Source organism: Physeter macrocephalus, chromosome 19, assembly GCF_002837175.3.
Source record: "Physeter macrocephalus isolate SW-GA chromosome 19, ASM283717v5, whole genome shotgun sequence".
Classification (NCBI taxonomy): Eukaryota; Metazoa; Chordata; class Mammalia; order Artiodactyla; family Physeteridae; genus Physeter; species Physeter macrocephalus.
In genome coordinates, this window is record NC_041232.1 from 3,325,159 (window position 1) to 3,342,842 (window position 17,684).

General features: G+C 53.7%; 1 protein-coding gene and 1 gene segment (V, D, J or C); one reads left to right on the top strand and one right to left on the bottom strand.

Moving 5' to 3' along the window:
- Positions 1–323: 323 nt before the first annotated feature.
- On the bottom strand, positions 324–904 carry LOC102978282 (immunoglobulin lambda variable 2-18-like). The segment is given in 2 exon segments: positions 324–721; positions 830–904. Coding segments are annotated over 2 exon segments (444 nt in total).
- Positions 905–12,676: 11,772 nt separating this feature from the next.
- LOC102978006 (melanoma antigen preferentially expressed in tumors) lies at positions 12,677–17,337 on the top strand. Its single transcript, XM_007128733.1, has 4 exons — positions 12,677–12,712; positions 13,989–14,308; positions 14,657–15,265; positions 16,761–17,337. The coding sequence occupies exons 1-4, from the start codon at positions 12,677–12,679 to the stop codon at positions 17,335–17,337; spliced, it is 1,542 nt and encodes a 513-aa protein (XP_007128795.1).
- Positions 17,338–17,684: the final 347 nt, after the last annotated feature.

Here is a 17,684-nt window from a genome sequence, read left to right on the forward strand (position 1 = left end):
GCACTGTACCAGTGATCTTCTCTACTCAGTCTGTGGACTCAAATGCCAATGTCCTCCTCCTGAGACATCCTCACAGACACCAAGAAATCATGTTTTAACCACAGTTTAGGCATCTCTTATAACAGGCAAATAGACACATAAAACTAACCATCACACTGCTGTGGAAGAGCTGGAAAGAGGGGCACATCACACAGGATGAGGAAGTGGTTACCATCCCAAGACAATAATCCCACGAGCATATTTCCCACCACCTTCACTGTAGGCAGAAAGAGGAGCTCAGAGACCACTGACCTCTCACGGCCGAGCTGCACCGAGCTGGCAGCTCAGGGAGGAGAAGCATCTCCAGAGCAATAGGGAGCCTGTGAGCTCAGGGACGTTTTGGTCTCACTTCCCCATGAACTTGGACCACTGTGCCAACTGCTACTACTTGTAATTGAGCCACAGTAATAATCAGCCTCGTCCTCAGCCTTGAGCCCAGAGATGGTCAGGGAGGCCGTGTTGCCAGACTTGGAGCCAGAGAAGCGGTCAGGGATCCCTGAGGGCCGTTTATTGACATTATAAATCAGGGTTTTGGGGGCCACGCCTGGGAGCTGTTGGTACCAGCCAACAGCATTATATTTCCCTATGTCATTGCTGGTTCCAGCACAAGAGATGGTGACCGTCTGTCCCGGATTCCCGGACACTGAAGGAGGCTGAGTCAGGCCGGACTGGGCCCAGGACCCTGGAGAGAGGAGAAACACACTCTGGTCAGTTCTGTGTGGGGCCCAGGTCACCCTGAGGACAAACGATCAGCCAGATGTCCCTGGGGTCCCTTCCCTGGAGGCCTCACCTGTGTCCTGAGTGAGGAGGGTGACAAGGAGCAGAGCCCAGGCCATGGTGGAGACGCCCCAGACGCTGCCTTCTGAGCCCCCAGCCCTGGGCCTAGGCCCACAGACCTCTCTTATCCCCACCCCGCTCAGAGGAGGGAGGGGCCTCCATACAAATCTGCTTCCTGCACCTGCCCCTCCTCCCCCCCTCTGCTCACCCCCTCTGACATGGTTTGTTCTAGCTTCTTCTGCATCCCTGGACAGCTGAGATTATTGGAGAATTAACTCCTTCACATGGTGTGTGAGGACAGAACGAGTCCGTGACAGGATGTGGGAAAGGAATCCAGCATGGGATTTCCTGTCTCTCCTGGCGTGAGAGTCACCATGGTTCCTGGGGGAGGAATCCCAGAAGGTCCCCTCTGTGCTCTCGGGACAAAGGAGAGGCCCTGAGCCCAGGCGGCTGAAAGATCCAACTGCCCCACTTTCCGGGAGTCAGAGGCAGAGCTGGGGACCAGTATCCCCTCAACTCCCTCTTTTTAAAAAAATTTTCTTGAAGGGACTTCCATGGCAGTCCAGTGGTTAACACTCTGCGCTTCCACTGCAGGGGGTGCAAGTTCGATCCCTGTTCGGGGAACTACAATCCTGCATGCTGCATAGCGCTGTGAAAAAAGAAAAAAAGAAAAAAAAGAAAGAAAAAGAACAAAGAAACTGAAAATTTTTATTGAAATGTGCTTCATTTACAATGCTGTGTGAATTTCTGCTGTTCAATAAAGTGATTCAGTTATACTCTATATACATTTTTTCATATTCTTTTCCATTATGGTTTATCAGAGGATATTGAATACAGTTCCCTGTGCTATACCATAGGTCCTTGATGTTTATCCATCTTATATATAATAGTTTGCATCTGCTAGTCCCAAGCTCCCAATCCATCCCTCCCCCACCCCCCAACTCCCTCTTATCCCCCTCAGTTTGGAGGGTCCTCACGTTCCCCTCCAGCCTCTGTCTCTGCAGTGCTCTGAGTCTGAGGCCCGAGCCTGAGCCCTGGGCCATTTATTAGCACTTTTGAAGATGATCTGTTGGGGTACAAATGCTTTGGGACATAAGAAGTGTTCTGTGGGCAGCCCCTTTTGAAACTTCATACAGGACAGTATAAGCCTCAAGTACCTTCCCCAAATCCTGGCCCTTGCTGCCCCCTAGTGGCTGCAGACGGTGCCAACCAAGCGTCTGGGAGGCAGCTGAGTGGGGGCTGGAAATCCCTCTTGCGTTGCCCTCCCCTCCTCCCTCCTTCCCCATCAAGCTCAGCACCAGGCCCCCGATCCCTTCCATCCCCTCTAACCGCATTTCCCTTTGTCCATTAACTCCCTCCACGATGGGATGCGTCACCTGCCACACCAGGTGGCCTGGACCTCACCCCAGGACTATTTAGCCCACCCCACCACAGCCTTGGTACCAGGTTATGCCTGTAAGGCAGCTCTTCATACCGAGTGACAGACATTTCAGGAGCCCAGGAGAGGTGACTCTATGGCCAATGGTGGGAAAAGCTAAAGGCTGGCCTTGGGGATTGAGGGAGAAGGAGAAAGATGTTTGTGGGAAGCAATAATTTTTGATTCATGACTATTGCTTAAGTGTGTTTTGAACATGTTTGTGTTTTTTATTTTACACACTGGTTAAAATAATATTGTCTGTTATTAAAGATAAGACTAAGTCCCACAGTCTGCAAGTTCCAGACCCAGGAAAGCTGTTGGTGTGATTCAGACCAAGTCCTAAGACCTAAGTTGCTGAGGACAGAGGAAAATGAGATGAGATGGCCCAGCTCAACAGCGAGACAGGAAAGGGGCAAACTCCTCCTTCCTCTGCTCTTGTTCTATCCAGACCCTCAAAGGACTGGATGCTTCTCAGTTCCTCCTTTGCTCCAAGCCCTGAGGCTTGGCACGCAGGGGAGCGGGCAGACGCCCTGACCCAGCCAGGAAGGGGCGGGGGAGAGGATGTCTTCTTCCCAAGAAGTTGCTCTGAAGCTGGTTCTGAGGGACACGGAGCACCTGCCTTCTGATGAGTTCCCCTCCCCACACACCTGATCTCCCCCTTCCACCACACACACACCTGGGGAGGGGCTTCCTGCCCTCTGCATCTGCAAGGCCACTGCCTGCAGGAGGCCTGAGTTTGAGTCTGGGACGGAAGGATGCTGCCCTCTACCTGAAGGCTCCTGCCTTTCCCTCTGAGCTCATTCATAGCTACCCCAAAAGGATTTTCTTTCTTTATTTTTTTCTTTTGATGTGGGCCATTTTTAAAGTCTTTATTGAATTTGTTACAATACTGCTTCTGTTTTGTTTTTTTGGCCACGAGGCATGTGGGATCTTAGCTCCCCAACCAGGGGAGCACCCCCTGCATTGGAAGCCGAAGTCTTAACCACTGTACCGCCAGGAGAGCCCCCCAAAAGGATTTTCAAAAGTGGTGTTTCCCCCAAATCAGGACATACGGCCTTAGGAATGCAGACCAGCCATCCTGGATTCTCTCCAAGACCTTCCTTGTCAGCTTAATCTTGCGGCAGACTGGGGGACTAGAGGCTGTGTGGGGTGACTGAATTTCTTCATATCTCCAAAATAAATCACTGGTCAAGGAAAACATTTATGATGGAAAAGTTTACTCCCAAATATAGAAAAGTTGGGAATTCCCTGGCGGTCTAGTGGTTAGAACTCCATGCTTCCACTGCAGGGGGCATGGTTCGATCCCAGGTTGGTGGGGAACTAAGATCCCACGTGCCGTGCGGCGAGGCCAAAAAACAAAACAAAACAAAAACACAGAAAACAAGCAAAAAAAAAAACAAAACCCCAAAATATAGAAAATTATTTTACCATGGCCAGCGTTATCATTTTAGTGACCATCTTCTGGACATCTTGACACGCTTATCAACAATGTTCAGGAAAAAGAATTACATGTATTCCAGGAGGTGGGGGGGGGGGTCCCTGTAACTTTCACTGCTTCTTTTACTCCAGGCCTAGTCTAGCCCCAGGAACATGGTAAACATTGTGAGCATTGCTTGAAGCAATGACATGAATGAATGTTACTTTCATGTTTACTTGTACATGAATAGGACTATATCATACAATATAAGCAATCCTGTGGCCTTTGCTTTCAAATATCTCCAACGTCATCTTTTCAGTGTGTCAACCTGAAATCAGGCCTTAAATCAGCCATCAAATCATGAAAATAAGGATGGGCAATCTTCAAAGGGATCCCCTTTCCATTTCAAGTCCCACAGATGCATCCTTTGCCCTCTCAGAGAATTAGTTACAACCTGCCACTTTAATACAATGGTCTTCTTGTTTTGGTTTTGTTTTGGTTTTTTTCTGGTTCCACCCTAAAACTTATGAGCACTATCTCCTTGAGTGTTGCATCAGCAGCCTCTCAAGGACAAATGTTTGTTGAATGAGTCTGGACAAGAGGAAGGAGGGGGAGGCTGAGTCTCCAGTTCCAAGGTGAAAAAATTGAGTTTTTATCAGCCCTGTTCCAGGAAACAATCCCAGGTCCAGGGGGATCAACACAATGCCGTCATTTGTATGTACCTGTGTATTCATTCATCCATCCATGGGTGTAGTTGGACACCTTAAGCTCTGTTAGCTCACAGGCACGGGGGATGTCTGGGGGAATGGCAGGGTTGAGCCACGAAAGATAGCCATCACTACTGCCCTGCCTGTTATTCTTGGCCACCACTACCTTCTGGTGGCCTGTGGTTAAAGATTTAGGGTCACCTGGATGACAAGAACACAGCCTCACAGTCTGAGGAGGCCAAGTACTTACTGGGCTTGAGTGAGGAAGCTGAATTCAAAGGACCCAAAGGAGGTCCCCCAGGCCAGCGTGAGTGACAGGGCTGGAGTTCCGCTTTGCTCTTAACCCCTCCAGGCAAGAATCCTCACCCACCTGGCTCTCACCATCTCTCCAGAAGCCCGACTTTCTCCCCTAGAGGGGCTGGGAGGAAGGAGGTGCCAGAACCGTCCTGGATTCCATGTCTCCAGTGCCCCCTGGTGGCCCGGACGCGACATCCCCAGGGTTGAGGGGCACCGCTTGGGAGGGTCCCAGGGTCCCGCCCACACTTTCCTTTTCCAGGCCCCTTCCCGACTTTGTCCGAAGGGGTCCGTTGGTGAAAAGAGGAGAACCCTGCACTCAGGACCAGCACAAGCTGAGGCCATCGGAAGGGGTGCGGAGGTCAGACGAGGTTAAGAGACCAGACACAGCAACCTTTTGGCTTCTGAAAAAAACTGGAAAACCAAATGGGGGGGCTGGGGGGGCGGGAAGCACGATCTGGAGAGAGGACAATCTAGTCAAACCCTGGCTGGGGTCTCCGCTGCCGCAGGGGTCACATAAGTGGTAGAGTCGAGAGAGTAGGGGCCACTGGACTGGCCAAGGGCAGGGACATCTATCTACAAGAGGGAGGTGGGAGTGGGGCGAGAACCCTCGCCCACGGGGCCCCGGAGCCGGCCCTGGCACCCCACGCCCTGCAGAGAGGAAGGGGCTGCGGAAGAACAGGCCCAGAGGTAGGGGTGGGGGAGGAGTTGGAGGTGGGGGGGTTCTAAGACTGGACCCCTCCCTCCGGATCTCAAGGGCCCCTTCATCCAAGACCACGCCCACCCCTCCCCACCCCCCCACCTACCCTCACCCCATCCGCACCTCACCCCGTTCTCCATCCTACCCCATTCCCCCATTCCCATCCCCCATTCCACGATTCCTCCCTCCCCCACCTCACTTCCATTCCATCCCATCTCCTACCTCACCCACCCCATCCCCACTCTCACCCCAAGGCCGTCCAGTAGGCATGACCACAGACGCCACCCCTCCCACTCTCCCCACTCCCTCCTCATCTATTAAAATGAACCCCTTCTAGACTCCCTGGAAGACCCCACTCGTGATCCCAGGATCTCGTGAGATTTGCCCCAGGAGGAAACAGAAGCCAGGATTGGTCAGGCCGCGTGGTTTCCGGGCGGGGCGCCGCTGAGTTCGCGGTTCTTTGTCCGCAGAGTCCAAGCGGGGCACCCTGTGGCGTGGCGCTGCAGCACGAAACGTAAGTTCCCGTCTTGGTGTCCCCGCGTTCCCGCGGGGTGACCTTGAGCTAGTCCCCGGGACCCCCTGCGGGCCCCCGCTCCTGTTCTCTACCCGAAAACGAGCCATCACGACCTGGGGCTGAAGCGGAGGCCACACGGGGTGGGGCGGCCGCCTTGGGCCTTCCCCGGGCCAGGTGCCCCGTGAAGAGGCCGCAGCGCTGCGTGGGGGACGTAATAATCCAGGGAACCCGGGTCTGCGGGGATGGTTAGAGCTCATCGGCCGCCACTTTGCGCTGGAAATGGGGTCCCCTCGGGAGATGCCAGGGTGTGGAGGCCAGAGAAAGGGGCAGAACTGGGGCTGCAGGACGGCGGTCAGTGCCCTTAGAGGAAGGTCCCTTTGACCCGAGTATCAGGTCTTTACTTCGATTGTCTGCTGCTTCAGCCGATGAGAAATTTCTCGGGTTTGGAGATACGAAGAGATTCTCACTGAAACGGCAGGGTCGGGGCTCCGGTTTTCAGTTCACCCAGCAGAGTTCTCACTGTAGCTTCGTAAATACACGTGTTAACACACCGTGTCCTTGTTTTTTGGAGAATTTGGGTTCTTATTCTCAGACTTGGGTGGAGACGGGTGACTGAGACGGTAGGAAACCCGGGAGACCAGGTGTTGGAGGACCTGAGGCCAGTGTGAGCTGGACCAGCGCGGCGGAAGACATCTTCAGGTAAACTGGTCCCCTGCACCTCCTCATGTCCCAGGAAGTCCTGTTGCCTCCTCAGTGCTGGTAATCGCGGAGCTGCATGCAATCTGCATCCTGAAGCCCTCACAGTGGGAGGAGGATGAGCAGCCTTTATTTTTCCAAGTCATTTTCCCAAGAGAGCTGTCATCCTGCTGCCTTCTTAGAAGAAGCAGCTGCAGTGTGTTGGGGTCCCATTCCCGAAGCCACGGTTACATTCAGAACTTGTGCTTGGGGCGAAGGAGCAGGGCCGGCATCAGCCCCCAGAGACTTGACTCCTGTGTGGTGTTGGGCAGGGGTAGGGTGGGTGAGCCCAGCCCAGCCCAGGGAGGTTTTGGTCTCCCTAAGCGGTGGGCTGGGACCCCTGGGCCTACGGGCGGTCCTGGAAAGAAAGCACCCAGAGGGCACAATGAGTCCTCCAGCTGCAGCCCAAGGAGGCCAGGGAGGCGGACCTGGAGCTGGAGGATGGAGAGGGACCCCAGGGGCGAGGACGATCTCGTGAACTGGGGGTGCTGGGCAGCATATGGGTGCTGTTGATACCAGCACACCGGGCTGTAACCCCCAGTATCACTGCTGCCTCCAGAGCAGGAAATGTGGCCTCTCTGTCCCAGAGCCACAGACACTGAGTGCCTGTGTCGGGACAGACTGGGCTCAGGACCCTGAGAGGAGCAGGATGTGCAAAGGGGAGAGGTCAAGGTCATCACTCCAGAGATATTCAGGGTGGAGGGAGAAAAGGGGGTCAGCCCTGGGCTGCCAGATGGTCCCCTCCTTAGTGCCTCTCACCTGTGCAGACAGACCATGAGCAGAGCCCAGGCCATAGCGGAGACCCCCACAAGCTCTTCTCCTGCAGCCGTGGCGCCAGGCTGGGCTCCCCACACCTTTCTTAGCCCCTGCCTCACGTGTGGGAGGGGCCTCTGTGCACAGCTGCTTCCCAAATCCTTCAGGCGACACCCTATCAGCGAATCTGCTTACTTTCTCCTGCTGAGGGCAAGCAGTGCTGGGAGGTTTCCTGGAGCCTGAGCTCCCAGGGAACGGCTGCTGAGCCGAGGTACCAGTGAGTGCAGGCCTTTCTGGGTTTCTCCCCGAGAAATCCACAGACCCACAGACCTACTGAGTGCCTGGACTGTGGTGGGTGATGTCCCCTGAATGGAGGCTCCTGTCTTCCACTCTCGTCCCCGACCTTGTCCACTGTCCACGAGCAGAGTGGGCTGTTCCCATCCACAGGCGATTTCCCCGGGCACACTCCCACTGGGCTGGCATGGTGATGGCTTAGCGAGCCCTGGACCAGGATCGAGGGGCCTTGTTCCTGTGTCACCCTCTCGTGGCTGGCTCTGTGACATAGGTGCGAGGGACTCTCCCTTTGGAGCCTCAGCCACTGCCCAGGGAAAGGAAAAAGCAATCTAAGGCCCCTGCCGACATTTCAAATCTTGAGGGAGAACTCGAGACTAGGAGAGTGAAACGCTTTGGTGATTTAAGCTCTACCAAACACGAGGAATTGTTGGCTGACTCGTCATTCTGATTCAGAATCCAGCTTCAGGCTCCCGGTCCCCATCTCCCGGAGAAGCTTCAATGAAGAGCATGGTTGCGACAAAAAAATGAAGATGTCCCAGAGGCAGTGATGCCAGCAAACATCTTCACAGTAAAGGAACTCGGAGATAATGTCAGGCCCTGAAAACACAAAGGGTGAAATGTTGGAAGGAGATCCAGGCTTAGAAAGCAGAGTGACAACACAATGAGAAGCCCACGCACCACAACGAAAAGTAGCCCCCTCTTGATGCAACTAGAGGAAGCCCACGTGCAGCAACGAGAACCCAATGCAGCCAAAAATAAATAAATAACTTAATTAATTTAAAAAAAAAAAAAAAAAGGCAGAGTGACAGGTTGCCTGGGCGTAGGAAGGACACTCAGCCCCGATTGAAAGTTATGTGATGAGAAGCAGGGAAGCAGTGTTGAGAGGATTCTTGATGAGTTTTTCGCAAAGAAACAAAACACTTTTTCTCAGTGCTTAAAATCACAGTGTGCTAAAAAAAAAATAGCTTTACTATTTTTACTTTTATAAACATTACAGTGAATCGTGTTAAGAGGGTTCTTAACATTTTGAAAAAATATGTAATGGCTGCAGGAAAAGTCATATTTTGCCTTAGATTATGAAGGTTGGCTTTGCGGTTTCAGCATGCATGGTCACGTTGGTGGCCCTGCCCCCACTGTGCAGTCCAGGTCCGCCTGTCATTATTTTTTAGACTTGCTTGTTTTTCATTTGTCTGCTCAGTAGAATGCAAGGTCCGTGCCTCAGAGACACCCTGAGTGGAAGACCATGACATTTTATTTCTTCCAGCCTTACTGAGATAGAATTGACATACAGCCCCGTATAAGTTTAAAGGGTGCAGCATCATGAGTTGACTTACATCCATCATGCAGCGATGACCGCAGTAATTCTAGTGAACATCCATCATCTCATATGGATACAAAATTATACAGAAAACAAATTTTTCCCTTGTGATGAGAACTCTTAGGATTTACTCTCTCAATGGCTTTCATATGTAACCTGCAACAGTGTCAGTTATACTTACCATGTTGTACATCATCTCCCTAGTATGTACTTTTAACTAGAAGAAGATCATGACGTTTTCACTGGGCTGTCCCTCCCTGTCACCCAGAACAGCAGTGGATGGTCTGCCCCAGGCACTCTGTAAATGTTTTGAGTAAATCGACGGTTGCCGATAGAGGGGGAGTCTGGGTATGGGGCGAGGGGACCAGCTGGGCGGGAGACCTCCCTGTGAGTGCGTCCCCTCTGCCTGGTGCCTCCTGCCAGCCCTCAGCACAGGGTGGGCTGTCCCCTCAAAGGTGGAGCCAGTGCTCCCCGAGTCCTGAGGCTCACTGATCCTCCTCCAATGGAAAAAAGTCCAGTGCAAAGGGCCGGACAGCCTAACGCACCTGGTGTCACTCTGAGCCACAGTGACCTTATGGCTTGGTGTTGGAGATTTGGGGTCAGTTGGATGACAGGGATGCAACACCGGACCCCTCTTCTCTCCTCTTTCCAAAAGCACAGTTCCCACCATCTCAGGTAATAATGAGGTTGACGGTGCAAAAGTCCTGAGAAGCATCCTCTCCGGGGCCAAACGCCAAGACTGGGGCCTCCCCTTCTCTCTGAACCTCTCTCATCTTTGTGTCTAGAGTCAGTGCTCCCTCTCTGTGCCCTTGGAGTTGGTCGGGGGGACAGCCTCTGGCACCTGCCCCAGGCCAGAGCAAACAGAGCCAGATCCTGGGGACACTCCCAGTCCCCAAGTGCCCTTAGTGGTCCCAGACATGGCTTCAGCATATAAGGGACACAGCTCTAAGAGCCAGGAAACCAGGCCCCCGGCTCTGCTGCCATTTCCCTCCTCCCCCCTCGTCCTGAGCCATCTCCCGCCCAACCAGCCTGGAGTGGGCCCTCAGCCTCCCGCACCCCTACTTGCCTCTAGAAGCACCTCCCTCAGGATTAACTGGCTGGACCCAGGGTGACCTGGACGTCAGACATGTCCTCACTGGGGAGGAAGAAGTGGGGAGACTTGCTTGTTGCGGTCTAGATGTCATTGGATCTGAAGTGGAACCACATCTTGCCAAGTGCAGGAAGAGGCAGAGAGGGCTGACAGAGACCTTCGATTTTTCAAAAGGCCCAGAGGGCAAAATATTCCGGGGCAAGAAGAGATCTGACTGCAGGGGGAAAGGAGACGTACCAGATCCTGGGTAGGATCTTGTCTGCTCGAGGCTGTGTCAAGAGAGCCAAAGGAGGAGAAGCCACCATCGGCCTGGCACCCAGGGCCTCTGTCAGCCTGGCGCCTCTGAAGACCAGCAGGGTTGGGGTCTTCCTCTGGAAGCCAGGAAGGGTCATCTTCCAGCATTTCTGGTGCTGCTTTGAATCCAGAAAAGCAGCTGGGCTTTTCTTTACCTTCTTCTACACTTGTTATGTCAGAAGAATTGGGGAGAAATCCTTGATTTCTGTTGATGCCAGTGGAAGGGTGTCCGGTCCCCCACCCTCCCCACATTGTGGCCACACCCCAGGCTCTGGGAGAGGTGGGCTGACTTGCCAGGGATGCAGAAAGAGGGGGCTGCCCCATCAGCACAGGCCAGGAGCAGGAACCCGGGGACACATGCATTCTGAAGACCCCAGGAAGGCCCTGGGGGCAGATGCTTTGCGATCCCAGTAGAAATTCTGTGACTGGAGATGGGAAGGGGGACAGGACACCCCCCCCACCATGAGCTCAGAGGCTGCTCTGGCCTGTGCAGCATGAGAACAGGTGACCAGGACGTGGTAGGAACGTCCCCCCAATTGACTCATGCCTGGGCCTTGGGAGTTGTCCTGGGCCAGTCCTGACACTGGGCAGGAAGGACAGGTCTTCCTGCAGATGTGCCCCTGGTCCTTCTGCCTCCGGACAAACAGGCTCTGCATGGAGGTGGAGGTGGACAGAGGAGTGTGGATGCTGGGTTCCCATGGAAACATCCCAGGCTTGGACGTCTGCCATTTCCTGTTTCCCGGAGGTCCACGTGAAGTCAGTCATCTCTTCCTAACGCTCTGTGGGGCAGATCCATCCACACCCCTCCCCCGAGCGGGTCTTCTGGTTACTCCTTGCGTGGAGCATGGCAGTGTCCACCCCTGGCCAAGTCCCCAGCTCACCAGGCTGAAAAGGAAACTAACTGAATTTCAGCTTTTCTCTGAAGGTTATTTGAGGTGCTGGATGAAAAGTGCGAGCACCATGCAGTGGCTGCTCCAGAATCAGGAACATTCTGCTTAACTTACTAATCTCGACTTCCTGCAGCTGATCAGTCAAGGTGATGGTCTGGGAGTTGAATGTCCATAGAGCACCTTCCAGCTTAACCCTGTTTTAGGCAAACTGCTGATAGGGACGGTAGAAATTTGGAGAAAGCAGTCTCTGGGAAATTACCAAACCAGAGAGCATCCTTCAGAGAATGCTGCCGCCTCGCCCACAGAATAGAATTGTCGGGGCGTCACAATGCAGGGGGTGGAGAGGTTCCATCAGCCTGTATTCTGAAACCTCAACAGAACCAACGTGTGAGCCAGCCCAGCACGGGCATCGCCCCCAAACCCTTCAATACCGAACAGAGCTTCACATCCCCTGAGGAGAAGTTCAATGTTAGCGTAGCTGTGCTTAACGCAGAGCGAGAGAAAAGCTGAATTTTGTTTGTGGGCCTAATGGCGCTCTCCCATCAGAATCCCTGTAAGTGAAAGCCTTAGGGGAGGGGTGGGGGGGCTTTTTGAAGCTGCTTTGCATTACTTGTTTCCTAGGATTGAGGAAATGTTAAGTTATCCGCAAACGCTGGGAAGGGGCCTTTGAAGGTCATGATGAGGGTTGAAGCTGCTGGACAGAGCCTGGGCTGGGATGTGGAAGAGGACGCCTGAGCCTCAGGGCAAGTCCTCTTCTGGTTTCAGCCCTTTGCTGACACCGATATGTGTGCTTGGCCCACATTTATTTCTCTCCCTGCCTCCAAGAGCCCAAAGAGCCCACAGCCCTGACCCCCTCCGTGGCTTTCAGGCTGAATAAGGTGTGTCCAGGGTTTGGCCACCAGCACAGTTCCGGCCTCTCCCAGCCCACATGCCTACATTTCATCTTAAGCCAATTTGCATATCCTTGCTTCTGGGAGGAAACACCCTTTGCCTCCAGGGACAGAGGGAGGAAGATTGAGTCTTGGGTTTGCCTTGGGTTTAAGGGATCCACCAGGTCCCCCCATAGCCACTCCTGCTGGCAATTTCTCAAACCCATCCTGACAAAAGTCTCTGAATTCCTCCAAACAATTACCCCATCTTGGGTAATTTCATTCGTCTCATTACGAATGCCCAGCCCCTCCCTCTTCCCAGCCAGCTCCTAGTTGTAATTTTGACCTGACCTCCTTTGGGGAAGCCTCAACCCTCAAAATCTGGAGGACCCACCATCCCTCAGTGTTAACCTCTGTTCCCCCGTGAACGGGCACACGTTTTGCGGTTTTAGGTTACGTATAAGTGACTGTTTGATTCTCAGAAATTTTGTTATATTTCTTTTTCTTTTGGGGTGACACCACTAGGTCTGCACAAAGCTGTCTTAACTCAGACATTTGGGTTATTTTGATGTGGCCCAGACTCCCCCAAGAAGTATTCTTTCAGGTTGGTTTTCTTCTTTTATCTTTTGCTTTCATGAGTGGACAGAAGATCCTATCAGTTGTGTGTAACGAGAAAGTCAAATCAGCATTAGCTGGATGGATTTCCAGTAATAAGATTCCGCTTTCAATTGAAAATGGAAATTTCAGCTGGGATCTGAAAAGTGTGGCCAGAAAGGCCTATCATGGCTTCTCAGGAGCCAGAGGAGGGACTCAGAGGCCTGAGCACATTGCTCCTTGCACCACACCCGCCCTGGTGTCTGGGCCTCGGGCACTGACCACTGCCCCAGCCAGGGTCTCCGCAGGACAGGCCATGCAGGCCAAGGTCCTGTAGAGAATTTTTCTTCGCCTTCTGTACACGTTTGCAGTAGCAGGCTTTGCTTTTGCTTCTACGTGAAGTTTTGCCTTAATCCCAAACGTTTTGATTTCTGCTCTGGTTTATGCCACTCTTATAGACAGTTACAGTATTTCTTAACCAAATAGATTTTTTTTTTTGATGTAAGACATCTAATTAGTTGGAATTTTTGGATGACATTTTACATATTTGGTTTATGACCAGTAATTATAGTTCATATCGTTTATGGTTTTGTAATTTTTACTAGTTTAAAGGGCTTTTTTGGTTTGTTTTCGTTTTAGAAATGAAAAGTTTTTTTTTTAATTCCATGGAATAAAAAAAAATTCCATAGAATATTTTAAAGAGTGGAGGCTTTGTTCTAAATGTGAGCCCTTTGCTTCTCTGAACTAAATCGTAATAATAATACTCGTAGGTACATCTTGGAATCAGTTTTTTTTTTTTTCTTAATTTCTAACATCACATGCCGTCAAAATACTGTCATGCTGCTTTATGGTTTCTGATTTAAAGATTTTTAAATGGGGTAACAGTACCCAGTGTGTGGTGCTCCTCCATCTTTCCCATCTGGGTTATTTGTTGGAGTTTAGGAAGAGGCCGTGTTGCGCTAAACTCCGTATTCCTGTTGTTTTCAGTCCTTGAGTGATAATCAGAAGCTTTTCTCTGGAGAGGGTGGGGTCAGCTGTCAGGCTTCTAGGTACCCACCTGTCAGAGGGGCTGGGATTAAATGCAGCAGTGGGTGGATATGGGATGGGGTGAGAGGTCACTTTGTCCCCTCATTGAGGCCTGGTGCCAGCAGGGCCAGAGCTGTGACTTTGTGACCAGAGGGGTGTCTTTGGCCCTGCGTTGGGTCCCCTAGAGGGTGGAGGGACGGCAGGGTCGCCGGTCCTTGGCCCGAGAAGGACCCACCCCTTGCTCTCTGGTGTCGCTCCAGGACTCATTCCGGAGCAGATTCTTTAGGATGGGCATCCGGGCCCCTCCGCAACTCCTGGAACTGGCCGGCCGGAGCCTGCTGAGGGATGAGGCCTTGGCCATCACCGCTCTGGAGGAGCTGCCCGCTGAGCTCTTCCCGCCCCTGTTCTCCATGGCCTTTGCCGGGATGCGCAGCCAGGCCCTGAAGGCGATGGTGCAGGCCTGGCCCTTCCCCTGCCTCCCGCTGGGGGCCCTGATGAAGGAGCACAAGCCTCACCTGGAGACCTTCCAAGCTGCAATCGACGGCCTGGACGTCCTGCTTGCCCAGGAGGTCCGCCCCAGGTGAGGGCGACCTGGCAGGCGGGTGGGGCCTGGGGGTCTGAGCAAGATGCAGCTGGCGTCAGGGAGGGTGCGGGGCTGCGGGGAGGCCTTGGGGCCGTGGCTGGGCCACTCTGGGAATAGGCTTTTGGGTGTGTAGGGCTGCTTAAGGTGCAGAGGTGACAAAAGGCACGTGGGCCCACCCCCTCCTCGTGACACTTAAAATGGGGACCAGGAGGGGCCCCGGAAGCTCGAGGAGCAGCTGATGTCTGGGGTGTAGCACCCTTGCCACCCTTGCCTGGGTTCTGAGCTGTGCGGTCCTGGTCCCCGTGGGTCTCCGCACAGCTCAGCGTGTCTCCCGTTGTCCCGCAGGCGGTGGAAGCTGCAGGTGCTGGATTTGCGCCGGGACGCCCACCAGGACTTCTGGACCGTGTGGTCCGGCACCAGGCCTCGTGTGTGCTCGCTGTTGGAGCCCGAGGCGGCCCAGCCTGTGAGGAAGAGGCCCCGGGTGGAAGGCGCAAGGGCGTGGCCGGAGCAGACCTGGGCCCCCGTGGAGGTGCTCATAGACCTGTGCCTCAAGGAGGGCACCCCCGACGCATCCCTCAGCTACCTCCTGAAGAAGGTCAAGCAGAGAAGGGGCTCACTCCTCCTGTGCTGTCAGAAGCTGAGGGTCTTCGCCATGCCGATGCAGAACATCAGGAAGATCCTGAAGCTGGTGCAGCTCGACTCTGTCCAGGACCTGGAGGTGAACTGCACCTGGAAGCTGGCCACCCTGGGCAGGTTCGCACCACACCTGGGCCAGATGGTCAGCCTGCGCCGGCTGCTCCTCTCCCACATCCACATGACCCCACACGCCATCCCCGGCAAGGAGGAGCATTGCGTCAGCCAGCTCACCGCCCAGTTTACCAGCCTGCAGCACCTGCAGGAGCTCTACCTGGACTCCATCTCCTTCCTTGAGGGCCACCTGGGCCAGGTGCTCAGGTGAGGCGTGGCGCTGTCTCTCTGCAGACCAGGGCAGGCCTCTCTCGTTTCGTTACCCGTGGGGGGTCTGTCTGCTGTCTGCCTGCCAAGGATGGTGCCAGGGTGCACGGGCCACTCAGAGGGCCACATGATGCTGCCACTCCATCCCCTGGTATCTTGTCACATAGCCTCCCAGGTTAGGGTCAGAGGTGTGGCCTCAGTTAGATGCCTGTCAAAGGGGGCTCTTTGCTGGGAATCTGCATCATGGGGGCTTTGGGCCAGGTGAGGGTGGCTTTGGGAATTCTTCCTGAGAGAGTGATGTCTAAGCTGAGATGATGGAAAATAAGGAGGACATTAACCAGGGGAAAGACCATCCAACGTGAGGTTTCAAATCGGAAGCTCTGTGCTGAGCAGCTGGTCCACATGAGCCTGTCCCTCCCACCTATCCCACTTTCCTGTCTGTCCCGGCTTGCTTTAGGCTTCAGGTGAGGTGTGATGTGGGAAATGGGTGATTCTGGAGATGATGGGGAGGGAGCAGGAGTGAAGAACTGTGGAGTCCATCAGGGCATTAAGCAGTTATTGCTCCTAAATAGTCCAGAGAAGAGAAACAACAAATCAAATGAGTATCATTACTCCAATTGGAGTAATGGAGATTGGAGTGGCTCCAATCTCGAGTCCAAATTACAATTATTATTTGCTTCTAAGGCTTCTGATTATATAGGAATTCTTCGGTAACAAATTATTTCTTCTAGAAATTTGTTCTTCCTTCTAAAAATAGAATCATAGGTTTACCTGGAACACAATGATGAAAGATGAGAGAATGCAGCCCGATTTATTTGTGTGAAAGAGTTGGATTGATTTCCTTTCTGGCAACTGCAAACTCAAAGCATTAGGAATAAACGTGTTCATGCAACAAGGACAACAACAAAAAAAGAGTTGTGGAAACCGAGGGATGGTTTGTGGCTGATACAGTGACCAGAGTCAGCCCCTGCCAGCTGGACCCCTCTGGACGTTGCCAGACCTTGCCTGGCTTAGCCCTTTAAGCACAGATCCCAGTACCCTCACTGGGAACAGAGAAACGGGTGATGGGGTCCAGGAGGCGGCAGGAAGGAAGCCCGAGTTGAAAGCAGTTTAGGTCATGTCTCCCAATACTGTAGTTTGCTGATCCCCTCTCTCACTTGGGACATGGGGTCAGGCTCCCCGGTGGGCACCTGCCATTGTTACCTTACCTGTGCTCACAACACCTGGCAGGGGTACATCGTCCCCCACTTGACGGGTGAGCACAGGGAGCACTTGAAGATTCCTTCCCTTGACCCCGTCACACGGCAGATAGGGATGGGGAAGGACCCCGCTCAACCTTGGGCTGACCTGACACCTCTCCTTTGACCGTGCAGCATCCTCCAGAAGACTGGGATCCGGTGAAATGGGCCTCTCTTCCCTTGAGGCCTGGGGCACCCCACATCCCTCCGCCCACCACCTCCATCCCCCTGGGACTGACTGCTCTGTCTCTCTCCAGGTGTCTGAAGAACCCCCTGGAGACCTTGTCGATTACCAACTGCATGATTTCGGAGTCAGACCTGATGCATCTGTCGCAGTGCCCGAGCCTCAGCCAGCTGAAGGATCTGGGCCTTAGCGGGGTCAACCTGACCAGCGTAAGCTCCGAGCCCCTCCGGGTCCTGATCGAGAAGGCCTCGGCCACCCTCCAGGACCTGGACCTGGACGAGTGTGGCATCATGGACTCCCAGTTCAGCGCCCTCCTGCCCGCCCTGAGCCACTGCTCCCAGCTCACCACCTTCAGCTTCTGCGGCAACCCCATCTCGATGGCTGTGCTGGAGAGCCTGCTGCACCACACTGTGGGGCTGAGCAAGCTGAGCCACGTGCTGTACCCCGCGCCCTTGGAGAGCTACGAGGACGTGCATGGCACCCTCCACCTGGGCCGCCTGGCACACCTGCACGCCCGGCTCAAGCAGATGCTGCAGGAGTTGGGGCAGCCCAGTGTGGTCTGGTTCAGCGCCAACCCCTGTCCGCACTGTGGCGACAGGACCTTCTACAACCCAGAGCCCATCCTGTGCCCGTGTTACATGGCCGCCTAGCCCAGCGAACGAGCCGCAGGCTTTGTCCCGGGCACACAGGCACTGCTGCTCAGACCTCAGCGCATCTCGAAGAAATATAGTTTCATACAATTGTTCATTGTTAGCGGGAAAAGGAAAGGTGATTCAGAGCGGGCCGGGGAGATGGTGACTTGGGGGGTTGATGGGATCTTCGGGGAGATGCATCCTATAGAGTTAGAAATGTGAATCTGAATTTCTAGAGGGGGATTCAGGCTTGAGAAGTAGATGGGAGTGTTATCCCTACGTGGATGATTATAAAGAAATGGTCAGAAATAAAGGGAACCTCAGTGTCAACCACCTGGTGTTCGCTGTGATCTGTGACCGTGATT